This window comes from Melopsittacus undulatus, chromosome 4 (genome assembly GCF_012275295.1).
Source record: "Melopsittacus undulatus isolate bMelUnd1 chromosome 4, bMelUnd1.mat.Z, whole genome shotgun sequence".
In the NCBI taxonomy this organism is placed as follows: domain Eukaryota; kingdom Metazoa; phylum Chordata; class Aves; order Psittaciformes; family Psittaculidae; genus Melopsittacus; species Melopsittacus undulatus.
Genome location: NC_047530.1, coordinates 1,145,060 through 1,161,899, shown reverse-complemented (window position 1 = coordinate 1,161,899; position 16,840 = coordinate 1,145,060). Strand labels below are relative to the sequence as shown.

Here is a 16,840-nt window from a genome sequence, read left to right as displayed (position 1 = left end):
TGTTGTATCCCCCCCTTTCTCCAGCCACCCCTGCAGTCCAGCTCCTGCACCCCAAGCTATTTACTGCTCTGCACACCAAGGGGTGAAGCCAACGCTGCAGGGGCAAACCAAACCCCAAAGGTCCATGGGGTCTCTGGTGCTTCCGTGTCCCCCCTCCGCTGCTGTCCCAGGCTCCCTGGCACCCGTGCTCTCCTCTGCTCCCCTCTGGCACTGCTGAGTGGATGCTGCTGATCATGCCAAGGGCTTGAGCTGACACCGGCACCGGGTCCTGTGCTTGAGCTGCATCCACAGCCAGCACTGAGCCGAGCAGCAGGGTTTGCTGCGCAGCAGAGCACACAGGGGGGCTGCAGACAGAGTTTGTCCCTCTTTGGATTGCCACAAAGGGAAAAGAGTCAGGACTTCATTGTTCTCCCTTTAGCCATTCCTTTGGAGCAACGAGAGAGGTTTGGTGCATTCCAAGGGGGTTTCTTCCTTGTGCTGCTGCAGGAGGTGAAGAAGAGGAGCTGGAGCATCCCCCTATGACCACACCATGCCCCTCTCCCGACGCACCGGCCAAATGCCCGAAGCCACATGGACACTGGGCCTGAGGGAGATGACGGAGCCCTGGAAGGGCACCGTGGGCTGCTTCGGCGTCGCCGTCTTCTTCGCCATGACCATCGGCATCATCTCATGGCAGGCGCTGGAGCAGCCGGCAGAGGAGTGGGTGCTGCGGGGCCGGCAGGGGGGGCTGCTATGGGAGCGCCGGCATGGGGCTCTGGTGCTGCGGGCGCTGCCGACGGGGCGCACCGTGGCTGCGGTGGCCGTGGGGGGGGTACCGGCATCGGAGCCCCCACCGCCCCGGGACCGATGCTGGCACGATGGGGCCCAGTTCTGCTATGCATGGGAGGAGGATGCTGAGCTCCGGCTGTCCCTCGAGCCCGCACCGGCCCCCGGCACTGAGTGCTACAGTGTGCGCTGGACCCCACTGCGCCCCGATGTGGTGCTGAAGGTAATGGGGACACTGGGGACCTCGGAGCAGCTTCCAGTGTCTGAAGGGGGGTACAGGGATGCTGGAGGGGGGCTCTGCATCGGGGACTGCGGTGATGGGACAAGGGGTGATGGGTTCAGACTGAAACAGGGGCAGTTCAGGTGAGATGTAATGAAGTTCTTTGCTGTGAGGGTGCTGAGGCACTGGAATGGGTTGCCCAGGGAGGTTGTGAATGCTCCATCCCTGGCAGTGTTCAAGGCCAGGTTGGATGAAGCCTTGGGTGCCATGGTTTAGTGTGAGGTGTCCCTGCCCATGGCAGGGGTTGGAACTGGATGATCTTAAGGTCCTTTCCAACCCAAACCATTCTGTCATTCCATGACCCCCGTGTGCTGCTCTGAACTTTGGGGCCAAAATGCAGAGGACCTGCCCTGAACACCCCATTTCCCCCCACGGTTATGGGTCACCCCATGGCCGGGGCTCCCCATCCTCCAACCCTGGAGGGTTCTGGATGGGGAAAGCATTCTGGAAGCCTCATGCTCCCAAATAACCAAGGAGCCGCTGTGTTGGTAACCCCATGGTGTGAGCTCCGTGTTTATAGAGACTGCATAAACAGCACTGAGGATGACAATGCTGGCAAGGAGCATGGGGAGGTCTCCTCCAGCCACACACAATGCGGATGCTGCTGATATCCCTGTGGCTCCATCTCTTGTATCCTGCCCAACTCTCTCACCCTGTTAAATAAAAGCAGATGCCAAAAGGAAGCCTTAGGGAGGGGAAGGAAAAACCCCATTGGACCGAGGTGCCCTTGGGAGCAGTGAGAGGTAGAGGATGGGATCCTGTGGGGATGGGGCTCTTTGTCCCTGGTGCTGGTTTGAGCTGTGGAAGGTGTTGGCAGTGGGGCTGGGTTTGCTTTGCTGCCATCCCTTTGGGGTGATGGAGAGGACGAGGAAGGGCTTTTCCCCCTGCTTATGAAACCCAACCCCAGAGCCTTGGGAAATAGGATGCAGTGACATGTAAGAGTTAAGCAGGGCCCTTTCCCCCTCCCTTTCCCAGCCTGTGTAACCTGCTCCACTGACACTACTGCTATTCTGAGCCTTTCCACTTGAATAATTCACATCTCCTCACCCCTTGGTGAGATCCAACCTCTCGCTGCCCCCATGGCAAAGCCGAGCCTGGGGGCTCCAGGCTGGGGTGAATGAACATGGCTTGTGTTGAGCTGGGTCCTTCTCTGCCTATCCCAGCCCCCCTCTGCATTCCCAGATCCCCATGGGAAGTCATGTGGGATGCTGGGTCCTGCTGATCCCGGTTTTGGCAGAAAGAAGGTGGTTTTGGAGGCTTTGAAGTGGAAACTGATGGTTTCTGAAAGGAGTCGGGTTGAGGATAGGGATGTCACTGGGAGCGGGGGATCTTTGGGGATGGCTCATTGCTCTGTCCTGTTAGCCCTATGGGAAGTGCTCCAAATACCCCTACTGATGCCATCTCACTGAGGGAATACACTCATTGTTAGTGCCATTATACTCCTATAATACCAGGGAAGTACTTCTTGTCACCAGACCCAGGGAAGAGGGTTAGGGTTAGCCTTGGGAGAGAGCAGAAACCCCACAAGGTACCCCAGGGACCCTGCGGTCCTATAGAGGTGAATGGCAGGGTTGGAACTGGATGAGCTTTAAGTTCCTCCCATCCCAAACCATGCTGTGATTCCATGAATTCAGTGTTATTTTTGCACCTGGAAGCACAGCTCTTGTTTTGGGGAAGAAAACTTAACCCCAGGTGTGCTCTCCATGAGCACCCAATGCTTTTGTATGGAACACCAAAATCTCATGGATTTGGGGTTATTCTTCCTGGGAAAAGCCCCATCCCACTCTGACAGCACTGGAATAACTTGCAGGGGTTTTGCCCCTCAAATGCAGCTATTCCCATGTTCATCCTCACCCCAATGACTCTCTCTTGGCTGCAGGATTGCTTCTCCATGGCCAACATCTCCTGGTACGGAGGGGTGAGCCTCCATGCCCAGCGCTGGCCGCTCAATGCAGCCCAAAGCCAGGCTCAGCCCTTTGTCAGCGGCAGCTTCAGCAAGAATCCTATGGGATACGGGCCTGTTCTGGAGAGATACTTCTTGGGCTCCACAGGTAACTGCTTCATTCCCATCCTGTTCCTTCAATCCCTGTGTTTCTCCATCCTCATCTATAAAGCATCTGGTTTAGCAGCAGGGTTGATGCCTCAGAGGTTAAACTATCCTTCCAGTGCAATGCCAACCGGCAGTGGGACACAATGGATGGATCCCATATTGCCTTATCCCTATGGAAAAGGCCATGATACTAAACCTCAGTGCCTGAGCGGATGGTGTTGGCTCAGCTCACCCCAGGGAAATCCCTGCTTTTGGTGTCTTCATTCTTAGGATGGGTTTAAGCACAGATCTGCATCCATTGCCAGCTCCTCCAGCACCACTTGAATGGCTTCACCCTGAGCTCCCAGCTCCTGACTCTGCTCTGGATGCTGCAGGAGAGCTCAGTGGTTCTTGTCCTTTTTGGGTGGGTATTTGGGTTATTGTGCAGCGCTCCAGACTTCAGGCATTGCCCCTGATTGATAACTGACCTGCAGTGATGGAGCTGAAGCTGCTGCCGAAGCTGAATGCAGGGCAAAAAGGCAGGAAATGGAGTAAATCCAACCCTCGAAAGGCATTTTGGGTTAAAGGGAACAGCGAAAGCAGAGAGCAGGGATTTACCTGGGATGGGTCCAGGAGGTCCTGGTACCAGTTAGGCTCTGCCCTGCACATCCCCATCCTTGTGACCCCCAATGCAAGGACTGATGCAGGGCAGGCACCCACTGAGACACATCCTTGCTCTCCTCTCCCAAGGTGTGACGGTGACGGTGCCTCCGGATGTACCTGTGCTCCTATCCCTGGACAGCAACCGGCACTTCTGCCTGGCATCCCCGGAGGGCAGAGCGGCCGAGCCCCTGCACTACAGCCTCTGTGCCAGCACCGACATCACCACCGCACACCGGTATATGGGTACCCGGTTCGGGGCACAGGAGCGGGCGCTGCCGGATACAGCCCTGCTGGGGTAAGGCATCCCATGGGCACAGACCCCTTCCCATGGAGCAGCTGCTCCAACCCCTGTGTACAACCTGGCCTTGAGCACTGCCAGGGATGGGGCAGCCACAGCTCCTATGGGCACCCTGTGCCAGCGCCTCAGCACCCTCGTGGTGAAGCATCCGGTGCTGGCGCAAGGTGCATCCACCAGCTCCTTGCATTGCACAGGTCTCCAGTCTGGAGGTATTCTGGCCCAGAGGGCTCAGCTGCCAGGATAAAACGAGGTTTGAGGTCAATGGTGAGGAGGCTGAAGCGGCATCAACTTCAGGATGGGGTCCTGGTGCTGGGGGAGCAGAGCACTGCCGTCCTCGCTGCTGCGGTAGGTCCTGTCCTGATGCCTATGGGGCTGAGGGGCAAAGGGAGAGCTGCCATTAGCCCTGATCTCAGAACAGACATTAGATCTTAAATTCATGGAATCCCACAGTGGTTTGGGTTGGAAGGGACCTTAAAGCTCCTCCAGCCCCAACCCCAACCCCTTCCACTGGAGCAGCTGCTCCAAGCCCCTGTGTCCAACCTGGCCTTGAGCACTGCCAGGGATGGGGCAGCCACAGCTTCTCTGGGCACCCTGTGCCAGCGCCTCAGCACCCTCCCAGGGAACAGCTTCTGCCTCAGAGCTCAGCTCAGTCTCCCCTCTCTTGGGCAGGTTCAAGCCATTCCCCTTGGCCTGTCCCTACATCCCTTGTCCCAAGCCCCTCTCCAGGTGTCCTGCAGCCCCTTTAGGCACTGGAGCTGCTCTGGGGTCTCCCCTTCAGGAGCCTTCTCTTGTCCAGGCTGCCCCAGCCCAGCTCTCTCAGCCTGGCTCCAGAGCAGAGCTGCTCCAGCCCTCGCAGCATCCCCATCTCCTCCTCTGGGCTCCCTCCATCAGCTCCACATCCCTCTTGTGCTGCTGCCCCAGAGCTGGACTCTGATCCCTATATGTAAAATGCCAGAGCACCCATTCTATGTGCTGGGGGCTGAGCCATGCGGGTTCTGACACCAGCATCTGATGCTTGGTGGCTTTCCCACTCTGACGAACCCCCTTTTGCTGCCTGTCCCTCCCAGCAGGACCATGCACCCTCAGAGCGGAGGAAGAGGCAGCACCCGAGCCGTGCCTGGGACCCTTCCATGCTGGCCCCATTGCAGCTCGCTGTGACACTGTCCCCATACACCAGCATCTCCTCCCCACTGTTCCTGCGCACGCTGTGGGATGGACACACAGGGACCCACTGGCTCAGCCTGCAGCCCCACATCGGGGGCAGTCCGGTACGAGCCCCTCCTCCTGCCCTGAGCCTGCTCCTCAGCCCAAACCTGCTTTAAACCTGAATGAACACCCTCACTAGGGTGACAACCTGATGCTCCTGTGCTGGGGACCAGCCTGAGGCTGCAGAGTGATGCCCAGGGAGCAACTTCTCTGTTCCTTATGGAAGTAGCTTTCAAATTCCCAGTTCCAAAGGATATTCCTAGAAGTTGCTGGTGCTCAGAACATAGAATCATAGAATAGTCAGGGTTGGAAAGGACCTTAAGATCATCCAGTTCCAACCCCTGCCATGGGCAGGGACACCTCACACTAAACCATGGCACCCAAGGCTTCATCCAACCTGGCCTTGAACACTGCCAGGGATGGAGCATTCACAACCTCCCTGGGCAACCCATTCCAGTGCCTCAGCACCCTCACAGGAAAGAATTTCTTCCTTAGATCCAATCTAAACCTCAGCTGTTTAAGTTTGAACCCATTACCCCTTGTCCTATCCCTACAGTCCCTAATGAACAGTCCCTCTCCAGCATCCCTGTAGCCCCCTTCAGATACTGGAAGGCTGCTCTGAACATCCCAATTCCCCTGTTTTTTGCAGTCATTCTAATGATCTTCCTCTTTTCCATCAACTCCAAGGTGGTTTGGGGTTGGTTGACAAAGGGTTCACTCTGTCCCGCATGGCACCGTGATGATGCAGGTTATATTGGGGTGGGATGGGGACACAGCAGCCATCCCTAGGGCTTGCAGGGTAATTCCTGGCTCTGACACGAACCTTCCTTGTCTCCTGCAGATCCCATTGCTGACCCCATGGAAGGGGCATCTTTGTGTCCGCCTCAACGTCACCAGTGATGCAGCACTGAGCTGGTACCTGGCACGTGCCCGGCACCTGCGGCAGGCATTGGGTGCCACGTACATGGTGTTTGAGGGTGCTGAGGGCAATGCCTTCCTGGAGCAAGATGTGCCCCCTCCTGCTGACCTGGAGGGAGACCGGTACACGGAGGTGCTGGCAGAGGCACTGGCAACACTGGGAAACACAACAGTCATCAGTGCTGGTGTCCGGTGGGTACCACCGAGATGATGCTTTGCTGGAGGTGATGGATGTGGGAGCTGCTTGGGGATTGCTGGAGGTGATGCTTTAAGTGTGCCCTTGGGGTGCTCAGCACCAGGGAAGCAGTGTGGAGGTGGTTTAGGGTAATGGGTACAATCATGGGATCAGCCAGGTTGGAAAATAGGGTTAAGACCATCAAATCCAACCATTAGCTCAGGACTGCCAAGACCACCACCAACCCATGTCACTGAGGGCCTCATCTACATTGTAGGAAGGGGCTGCTCCTGTATCTCTCCCTCTCTCTCTCTTTTGGAGCATCTTAACATTGTTTTTAATGTCTTAGAGGATAAAAATGCTTAAATGCATTGATGCCTGATGCATAAAGATGCATCTTGTCACTTATGGCAACCCAAGCCCCAGACTGCTGCCCCTCCTGCACACAACAGGGTTAACCTGTTCCTAAGCATTTCTAACCCCCCTCAAGACCCTCTGGTTTGAGGCACTGAGAAGCATTACTTGTCTTTATACCCATTATGGTTAACTTGGCAGATGCAAAAGGCTATGGGGCTGTTTGCAACGTGGCTGATGTCCTGTTGGGGAGGAGGCATTGATGGTAAATTGCATAAGAAGGTGACTTCAGACTCATTCCTGTTCAGTGTTTCACATGCTGAGGTGCTGACAGGCTCTCACTCAGCCACCTGCCAAACCACAGTGCTGGGAACGGCTCCTTTCCTGACCATCCTTAGTCCATCCAGGATCATATCCCTCCTGTGGGGCAGCTTCCATAGCACAAGTGTTCTATAAACCCCCATATCAGCCTTATCTCCTCCTGAGATGAAAGTGTCTCTGGAGATCCCTGGAGAGTCAGTGTATCTGAAGGGGGCTATAGGGATGCTGGGATGGACTCTTCATTAGGGACTGTAGTGATAGGACAAGGGGTAATGGGTTCAAACTTAAACAGCAGAGGTTTAGACTGGATCTAAAGAAGAAATTCTTTGCTGTGAGGGTGCTGAGGCACTGGAATGGGTTGCCCAGGGAGGTTGTGAATGCTCCATCCCTGGCAGTGTTCAAGGCCAGGTTGGATGAAGCCTTGGGTGCCATGGTTTAGTGTGAGGTGTCCCTGCCCATGGCAGGGGTTGGAACTGGATGAGCTTGAGGTCATTTCCAACCCAAACTGTTCTATGGTTCTAAGTGGGGGGACAAGGAGGAAACCAAACTCCAGGAACAAGAAGTCTTAGACCAAAAACCCCCTTTGGTTCGATCAGCTCCAGACCATTATTCAAGCTAAACCTCATTGTGAAGGTTCATGTTTGACCCTTTTTGGCCACCAGAAACAGTCTCCTTCCCTGGGCTGACATGAGCCTTTCCATCCCTCCAGGTAAACCCAAGGCTCTTGGATGGGAAAGAAGAGCACTGGGATGGGAGTGATTGAAGATGCCAAGTGGCTGAAGAAACCCACATCTCCTATGGGCTCTCTAACCAGCATCTCTGTCCTTGTTCCCCAGATCCAGCCACCTCCCTCTGTTCATCCAGATGAGCCCCCTGCACTCAGACTGGAGCCACGCTGGGATCAAGGGCATTATTCCCTCTGTGCTGCACTACAGCCTCTTGGGCTACAACTTCTTCATCCCCGATGCAGTAGGTATGTAGGTGAGCATCTCCTTCCTATGGGGATCCCTATGGGAGGTGGGCTGGGAGGAGGGCAGGAGGCACCGTGTGGTTCAGATGTGCTGTACCGAGGCGTGAAGCACTTTGCTCTCCATTCCCTGTTTTCTGGCTGGATTGGGATGGATGTTACCAGGGAATCGATTGAGGAACTGAAACCAAAGCCCAAGATGCAGGGAAAGGGACCAGGCATCCCTGGAAGCAGGCAGGTCCCTTTGCAGAGCTCCTTAGCTCACACCCAGCCAGCAGAAGCCAAGAGGCATCCACAGCCCTGGAAGTGCATGGAATGATGTTCCTGACACACCAGCTGTGCTCCAGGGCTGTGTTCTGCTCCAAAGCACAATGCATGAGGAATCCTTATGCAGAAACATTGGAAAAGGCCAGAGACAAGCCTTGAATGGGAGCCAAGCAGCTCTGGTTTCCCCTCCTCTTGGAGGTGACCACGTTGTTTGTGCTCCAAAGGTGCCACAAACACATGGATGCTGCATGTGAGGTGTCAGATCCAACTGCACAGAGCCCTGGTAAAGGGGTCAGGTAGAAATCCTTCCCTTTGGCCTCTGTTTTTAGGCAGCTTTCCTTGGAAAACAAGGCTTGGCCATCACAGCACAGGGATGCTGAACCCGCTGGTGTGTGGTCCATGGGGCTGTATCCTCAGCCTGGCAGCTGCAGCAGCACCAGGGGCTGCTCGGGATGCAAAGAGCCTCTGGATGGAATGGGGCTCTGTGGGTGGTTTGGGGGAGCCCTTGGCTCAGTTCTATGGGCCATTTCTATCCAAGCTGAGCCAGGTTTTCGGAGTGAGGATGTTCCCTTTTCCCTTCTTTTCCCTTCTTTTCCCTTCTTTTCCCTTCTTCTTTTCCCTGCTTCTTTTCCCTGCTTCTTTTCCCTTCTTCTTTTCCCTTCTTCTTTTCCCTTCTTCTTTTCCCTTCTTCTTTTCCCTTCTTCTTTTCCCTTCTTCTTTTCCCTTCTTCTTTTCCCTTCTTCTTTTCCCTTCTTCTTTTCCCTTCTTCTTTTCCCTTCTTCTTTTCCCTTCTTCTTTTCCCTTCTTCTTTTCCCTTCTTCTTTTCCCTTCTTCTTTTCCCTTCTTCTTTTCCCTTCTTCTTTTCCCTTCTTCTTTTCCCTTCTTCTTTTCCCTTCTTCTTTTCCCTTCTTCTTTTCCCTTCTTCTTTTCCCTTCTTCTTTTCCCTTCTTCTTTTCCCTTCTTCTTTTCCCTTCTTCTTTTCCCTTCTTCTTTTCCCTTCTTCTTTTCCCTTCTTCTTTTCCCTTCTTCTTTTCCCTTCTTCTTTTCCCTTCTTCTTTTCCCTTCTTCTTTTCCCTTCTTCTTTTCCCTTCTTCTTTTCCCTTCTTCTTTTCCCTTCTTCTTTTCCCTTCTTCTTTTCCCTTCTTCTTTTCCCTTCTTCTTTTCCCTTCTTCTTTTCCCTTCTTCTTTTCCCTTCTTCTTTTCCCTTCTTCTTTTCCCTTCTTCTTTTCCCTTCTTCTTTTCCCTTCTTCTTTTCCCTTCTTCTTTTCCCTTCTTCTTTTCCCTTCTTCTTTTCCCTTCTTCTTTTCCCTTCTTCTTTTCCCTTCTTCTTTTCCCTTCTTCTTTTCCCTTCTTCTTTTCCCTTCTTCTTTTCCCTTTTCCCTTCCCATCCTCTCCTGTCCTTCCCAAGCCCCTCAGTGGTGTTTCCAAGGGCAACTGGAATCCCCTTCTATTGCATATTTCTGACCACAATACCCCACTTCTCCACTGCAGTTCACTATGGAACTGAAGGCAGCCAAACCATAGGACTATCCTCCCGTGATGCTTTGTCTTTGCACAGCATCATGCAGGAAACCCCAGCATGTCCTCAATGCTTTTCTTTGCAGGAAAGAAATCCCTTTTTATATGTTCTGATTAAATTAAACCCCTGAGACATCTGGTCCTAAAACAGCCAAAGCTCATAGAGTCAGAGTGGTTTGGGTTGAAGGGACCTTCAAGCTCCTCCAACCCCAACCCCTTCCATTGGAGCAGCTGCTCCAATCCCTGTGTCCAACCTGGCCTTGATGGGGATGCCTGAGATTTGCTGATGATGCTCAAGGAAGGAAAACAGGGATGGGGAGAACTCAGCCCCTCTTGCAGTGGGTAACTTATCCTGCCCACACAGAGAACCCATTGTGGGATGCCCTGTGGGGCTTCACTGCCTCCTTTGTCCCCACAGGAGGGAGCATGGCTGGAGGCAGCCCAGGGGACATGGAGCTGTATGTGAGGTGGCTACAGATTGTGACCTTCCTCCCCGTGATGGCCTTCAGCACACCGCCCTGGCTCTGCTGTGATGCTTGGGTACGTACCCCATGCCCCACAATACAGAGGATGAGGTGTCACTGGTGTCACAAACACCCCCCCAAGCCATTCAGGTCTCTATACTGGGGAAACTGAGGCTGAAAGTCACTGTCCTGCTCTTGCTGCTCACAAAGTCCTGCTCAGCCCCTGCTCAACCACATTACTGTGTGTTCCCAGCAGAGGTTTTGCTGCAAAATTGATGGGTTTGTGGTTTTATACTTCATGGCTCTGTGCAACCATGGGGACGGTGCCCATAGTGAGGGTAGAAATGACACCTATGAGTACGTGTGTGTGTGTCCCTCCCTTTGCTGCTGGGATGGTTTCATTACAGCTTGGTCAAATACTGAGTATCTACAGTAGAGTGGAGCTCACAGGTTCCCATTCAAGATCAGCTGGAGGCATCTTCATAGAATCAGAGCCTGGTTTGGGCTGGAAGGGACCTTAAAGCTCCTCCAGCTCCAACCCCTGCCACGGGCAGGGACCCCTTCCTTGCTCCAAGCCCCTGTGTCCAACCTGGCCTTGAGCACTGCCAGGGATGGGGCAGCCACAGCTTCTCTGAGCACCCTTTCCTTTATATCTAACCTAAACCTCCTGTTTCAGTCTGAACCCATCACCCCTTGTCCTATTGCTCCAGTCCCTGATGCAGAGTCCCTCTCCAGCATCTTTATACCCCCTTCAGACACTGGAAGCTGCTCTGAGGTCTCCATGCAGCTTCTCCTTTCCAGGCTGAACAGCCCCAATGTTCTCAGCCTGGCTCCATATGGGAATTGCTCCAGCCCCTGCTCATCCTCATGGCCTCCTCTGGCCTTGCTCCCACAGCTCCATGTCCTTATGCTGAGGACACCACAACACATTCTTGCTTTGCTCTTCATTGGGTTAAGCTGATCACAGGTTTCCCTTTTCTCCCCCTATGCTGCAGGTCCTGAACCTCACCCGCAGCTGCATCCAGAGGCACCAGGACTTCGTTGTGCCCCTGCTCATCAGATACAGCTCAGAATGGCTCAGTTTGGGGTATCCCATCTTCCGGCCAGCCTGGTGGCTCAGCCCCATGGATCCAGCTGCCTTTACCATTGAGGATGAGTTCCTCATTGGAGATGAGGTAGGGGCTGTGGGGCTGAATGTTCTCCTAGGGTAAGTGGGTAAATAAGGTGCCCCATACACTTGCCCATCCACCTCTTTGCATCCTGCACTGGGGTAGAGGTGGCAGGGAACCATAGGGCTGGTGGGACCCTGCAGCTCCTTCTGCTTTGCAATGCATTCAAATTGAGTAGTTGACAGGGCTTTTTTCCTTCCAGCTTTCAATATCAGGGTGTTTCTCAGTCCTCTCTGCTTGAAGACACCCCCCGATTGGCAACAGTTCTTTCCCCCCCTCTTTTCAGGCTGTTCGTGCCATTACGTGAAGCTACAGCATGACTGTTTCATGCTGTAAATGCTCCCTGCAAGTCTGGTGTGCTCACACATCGGTCATGCAGTGGGAGTCTGTCCCTGCAGATGTGTCCATCCCACTGCTGCTCCTGTTTTAGATGGTCTGATAGTCAATATGGTCATCAAATCAAAGAGGTATTGGGAAAGCAACTCAGGCCTTAAAGGAACCTGTGCCTCATCCTCCCATGGTCATAAGGAGCCCCTATTTTGGGCAACAGCATCACTTTATCTCTGTCCCTCCTGCTTCACCTTGGTGTAGGATCCCAACAGCTCAAGACTTGGGCAGTTCCTACTGGGGTTTTTTAGTCCATTAAAAGCATAATCCTCAGTTCCCACTATTGAATTCACTTTGCAGCGACACATTGGGCTATCTTTACATGGGGATGCTACTAATCATCTCCATAACTCAGTATCCTCAATCCCAAAGCAAAGCTCAGTAGGAGTTTGTTCCTTGTTTTAATAGGAAAGCAGCTTGTGCTGCAGAGGCACCTTCCGAGGCTCTGCTTGTGGCCTCCAACAGATGCTGCAATACCCGATGGCCATATATGGGTTTCTGCCCATAAAATATGGGAATTCATTTATAGGTTTTATTATTTATTATTATGGGAAATTTCCCTGCAGGAGATCAGCTTGGCCTTTAACAGAGAACTCGCTTGGGATCATAGAATCAACCAGGTTGGAAGAGACCTTTAAAATCAAGTCCAACCTGTTGGGAAGCTCTTAGAACACAGATCTTTGGCACATAGGGATTCTAGAGCAGCACTGTGAGTGCAGAGGTCACAGGGAGCTGATGCATTACCCATCCCAGGGTTGTTTGGGCACTAAGGGGGGTATTAGTTTGAACTGAGCAAGCTTAAACTTAGTCCCTTCCCTAGACCCTCTTGATGGATGCAGTTCAGTCAGCCAGGGCTCCCCTGCCTTCAGGTTTTAACCATTATTGCTATTCTTTTCCCAAAGAGCCTGTGTGTGGACAGTGCAGATGGGGATGGTTTGATTCCAAGCTGGGGTGTGGAAGCTGGCAGGATAGAAACATGCTCCAAAGCCAGCTTTGGTGCAGTGTGGAGCATCATTATCTATGAAGTACTGGGAAATACACAGGGTGGTTCTGTCCTGGTATAGTCTGAGGCAGGACTAAGCCTGTCCTGGTATAGTCTGAGGCAGGACTAAGCCTGTCCTGGTATAGTCTGAGGCAGGACTAAGCCTGTCCTGGTATAGTCTGAGACAGGACTAAGCCCAGGACACTGGGATAAACCCTCTGAGCATCACTGCTCAGTGCAAGCAGCTGCTGCAAGTGCTGGTGAGCACAGCTCTGGTGTCCCTGCAGATGATGGGGTTGGAAGTGGATGAGCTTTAAGGTCTCTTCCAACACAAACCAGTCTGGGATTCCATTCCTGATGCCCTCCTGCTTCTGGGTCACACCTGAGGTGTTTTGGGGGGTCACATATGGGGGGACAGCCCTGCTCTGAAAGCTGATTTGTACATTCATCACTTCCAGACCTCTTGGCACATTCAACCTGAATCAGGCCAGGCACTATATGTGTTAAATGTGCTAGAATGCTCCATAAGCAGGTTTTAGGTCAGATTTTTGCTGACTATGAAGGGAAATCAGCATCATCTCCCCTTGAGCAGACAGACAGCAATGCCTTTGGGTGTCTGCACACGGCTTTGGATGCAGTGATGGACTGCAGTGGTCAGCATGGTTTTGAAGCTGGGTTTAACACTGCACAGCCACATTCCAGCATTACTCATGAGCAAACTTCACTACTGGGAAGGGAATTGGAGCAGATCCTGCTGCATCCTTCCAGCAAAACATGTTGAAATACCATAGCAAAGAGCCAAGCTGGGCTGGTTTGGTGCCGTGTGATGGTTTGTGGCTGCTTGTCGGTGCCATCTGCCTGGTGAAAGGGATGCTGCAGGAGGTGGGAAAGCCAAATGTGGCTGCCAAATACATTTATGAAGGCCCAGGGGGTCCAAAAGTGTCCCCCCAGATGTTCCAAACGCCAGGACTTCCCCCTGGGATGCTGCTGCTGTGTGGCTCAGGAAGCATCACTAAGGGATGCAGGGATGCATCCCTAGCACTTGCTCTTTGCTGGTGACCCAGACCTCCATAAATAGGGTTTAAGAGGGGGATTGGTCCATGATTTTCATATCCAGTTATCACTATTTAGCCTTTTTCCCCCTCCTTTAATGGCCTTTCTAGAGTTTCAATCTTTTCCTTTATTCATCATCATGTGCAGGGGGTTGGAATTAGATGAACTTCAAGTTTCCTTCTAACCCAAACCATTCCCTGCTTTAGAACCAGCTGTGCACAAGCACAGATCAAAGCCTCAGTGTTAAACCGGATCTAAACTGAACCAGAGTTCTGCTTCTGGTCAAACCTCTTTCAGTTCCTGAAGTGATTTATCAGGGATAGTCTCAGGATGCTGGAAACTGCTTTTCCCATAAAGCAAGGGGAAAAAAAGACCTCTAAAGTCCTTTAGGACTGGATTACTTTGACTAAGTCACTGGGAAGGAGCGAGCAGAGAGCACACCTCTGCTTATACATCAAGTCCAAATGGGGCTCACTGATTTGTGACCCAAGGGCAACTTCTTCATGCTTTTACTTTCATATACTTGTTAAATGTAACTATCCCTATGCCAAGGGCACTGGTGGGATTCTGATGAGCATTTGAGGGTGCTGGGAAGTGAAATCCTTTGCATCTCCCAAAGGAGCCGTGAGTCCACAGAGCACTAAATGTGCATCCATTGCTTGGGGTGGTATAAGTCACATTGTGTACTTTGAGCATCACCTTTTCCTAGGGTTTAATCCTACCTCATTTCTAACCTATAACCCTCAATTAGTCTGAGGTGGAAACAAATCCTTCTCCTAAATGCAGGAGAGGAAGGATGGGAAGGGAGATGGGAAGAGAGCATTAAGTTGCCTGCAGAGCAGCCCCAGACAGAGGGTGTTTGAAGTCCTTCTGAGCAGCCTGGAGCTAAAGCTCTTTTCCTATCGTTTTCCTGCCTTTTTCCAATCTCTTTCCTATTCAGGTTGAACATGTTCATTTCTACCTGCAATACAACTTTCTGCTTGGTTTCATATTGGATTATATTTGGCTTCATTGACTAAGCTGTCTCAAAGAGCCTGAATCAAATCCTCCCAAGCAGGGGAGGAAAGGGGAATTCCCAGCTCTGCCACAGATCCCTCCTTGTGGATGTCTCTCACCCGGACTCGGTGCCACCAATTCCTACTGCAACCCCATAAAACCTTCTCAGAAGCTGCTTTGTGGGAGCCTGAACCCATCCACATGTGGCTCTAGTTCATGGTGTCCTGCTCAGTGCAGGGGGTTGGACTTGGATGAGTTTTGAAGGTCCCTTCCAACCCAAACCATTCCATGATTCTCTGAGCTTGGCTCAGCACAGCTCAGGGAGCTTTATGCTCATCTCTGCTGTTGTATGGATGGATGCCCATTTGCAGTTAAGAGCCAGACTCCCTGACCTCCTCTATGGCTGCTTGTCCCTTCAGCCTGGTGGTTTGCTCAATGCATGTAACCCTCCAAGTGCTGTGTTTCTCTTTCCTTATCCCCTGCAGGTCCTGGTTGCCCCTATAACAGACAAAGGGCAGACGTGGAGGGACATTTACCTGCCCGGACATGGGCACCTCTGGATGGACACCAACACTGCCCAAGTGTTCGATGGAGGCACCATCCTCAGGAACTACTCTGCTGGCCTTGCAGAGGTACCAGTCTTTGTGAAGACCTCCTGACTGCAGCAATGGGGCCTCATGCAGAGCAGCACTGCCCACACTGCTCGCTGCTCCCTGAGGCTCTTCCAGCCTATCTACACTGTTCCATGAGCCTTTGGGATCAGTATTATCTTAGCAAAGTCCTTTGAATCTTTAGTTACGTGCTGTTGTTCTGAGAGGAGATGCAGCTTTGGCACAAAGACACGTCATGGTGACCACTGGGTCTGCAGGGTCTGCCCAGTGCCAGGCTTGTGTGTGAGCTCAGGTGGGTACATCCATCATTTCCAGGTCCTTGGCACCACACTCAAAGATGCTGCCTTGGCCAGAGAGTGGATTTGCCAGAACAGGAGGTAAATGAACATCAGTTTAGACCCGATGGGATGCTCTGTGTTTGAAGACCAAAGCATATGCAGAGACAACTGACTGGGAGAGCTCTGTTCACGTGCATGGACACCACATGTGCTAAGCACTACCTGCTTCTCTCAGCTGATGCTGAGTGTATGGTCCCCTAGGGTGGTCTTTGGTAGCAAGAGCCTGACTTTGAGGATAACCAGGAAAATGGGGTGAATTCCAGGTCTCTTGGCAGCAGACTCCTATGGAACAATAGTAAACTTGGCCAGGCAAAGAAGCAGCTCTGACTGATGTGGCCACACGGGATCATCATCCACCTTGGAATACAACCTCTGGTGCTCAGTGCTGAACTCCTGTGGGCCACAGAGAGGGCTCTTCGTCATCTGAAGATGATGATGGTGGTGGCTCTTTCTCCTCTCAGTTATTCCCTGCAGTGCCACATGGAGCCAGTGTGACTGGCCTTCTTCCACCCATCAGAAACCATTCCATAGGCAATCCAGACATCCCACATGCTGAAGGTACATTTAGGGAGATGACTAGCCTCTCCGATAGCCCAAGTGATGGATTTATGGGACATTAACATGTACGTTAATGGGGTGAGTTCAAAGGTTGGTGTTTGAGGGCAAGAGGAGGTGGTAGCTGGAACTGAAGAGCAGGACTGTGCTGCTGGGCTTGGGCACATCCAGCCCCAGGGATGAACTGCATCAGCACCTTGGGTTGGTGTGGAAGTGCTGCTCTACCAAACTGTGGCTGCTGAAAAACACAACTCAAGGTGTACCAGGTCCTCCCACACTGTTTTCCCCTGAAAACAACTGGAGTGAAGGCAGGGGGTGAGTAACATTGATCCAGCTGTGGAAGGCCAGAGAAGTGAGTGATGCAGAGTGAAGGCTGGGATGGGGGGAAGCCCCTCAGCTCCTTGTCTGGTCCATGGAGGTACAGGATGAGCCCAGGGCGATCACCCAGAGGAAGATGATGAGTCCTGATGAGGCAACCCAAGGCACACCTGGAAATGTCAACGTACCCATGACGGCTTCTGGGG

The 16,840-nt window shown here is 52.6% G+C and overlaps 1 protein-coding gene across 1 annotated transcript; it reads left to right on the top strand.

The window, feature by feature from the left end:
* Positions 1-529: 529 nt before the first annotated feature.
* LOC117435999 (SITS-binding protein-like) lies at positions 530-15,471 on the top strand. Its single transcript, XM_034061505.1, has 10 exons — positions 530-988; positions 2,925-3,096; positions 3,825-4,032; positions 4,230-4,380; positions 5,106-5,303; positions 6,083-6,351; positions 7,846-7,982; positions 10,180-10,301; positions 11,221-11,400; positions 15,298-15,471. The coding sequence occupies exons 1-10, from the start codon at positions 530-532 to the stop codon at positions 15,469-15,471; spliced, it is 2,070 nt and encodes a 689-aa protein (XP_033917396.1).
* The last annotated feature ends 1,369 nt before the right edge of the window (positions 15,472-16,840 follow it).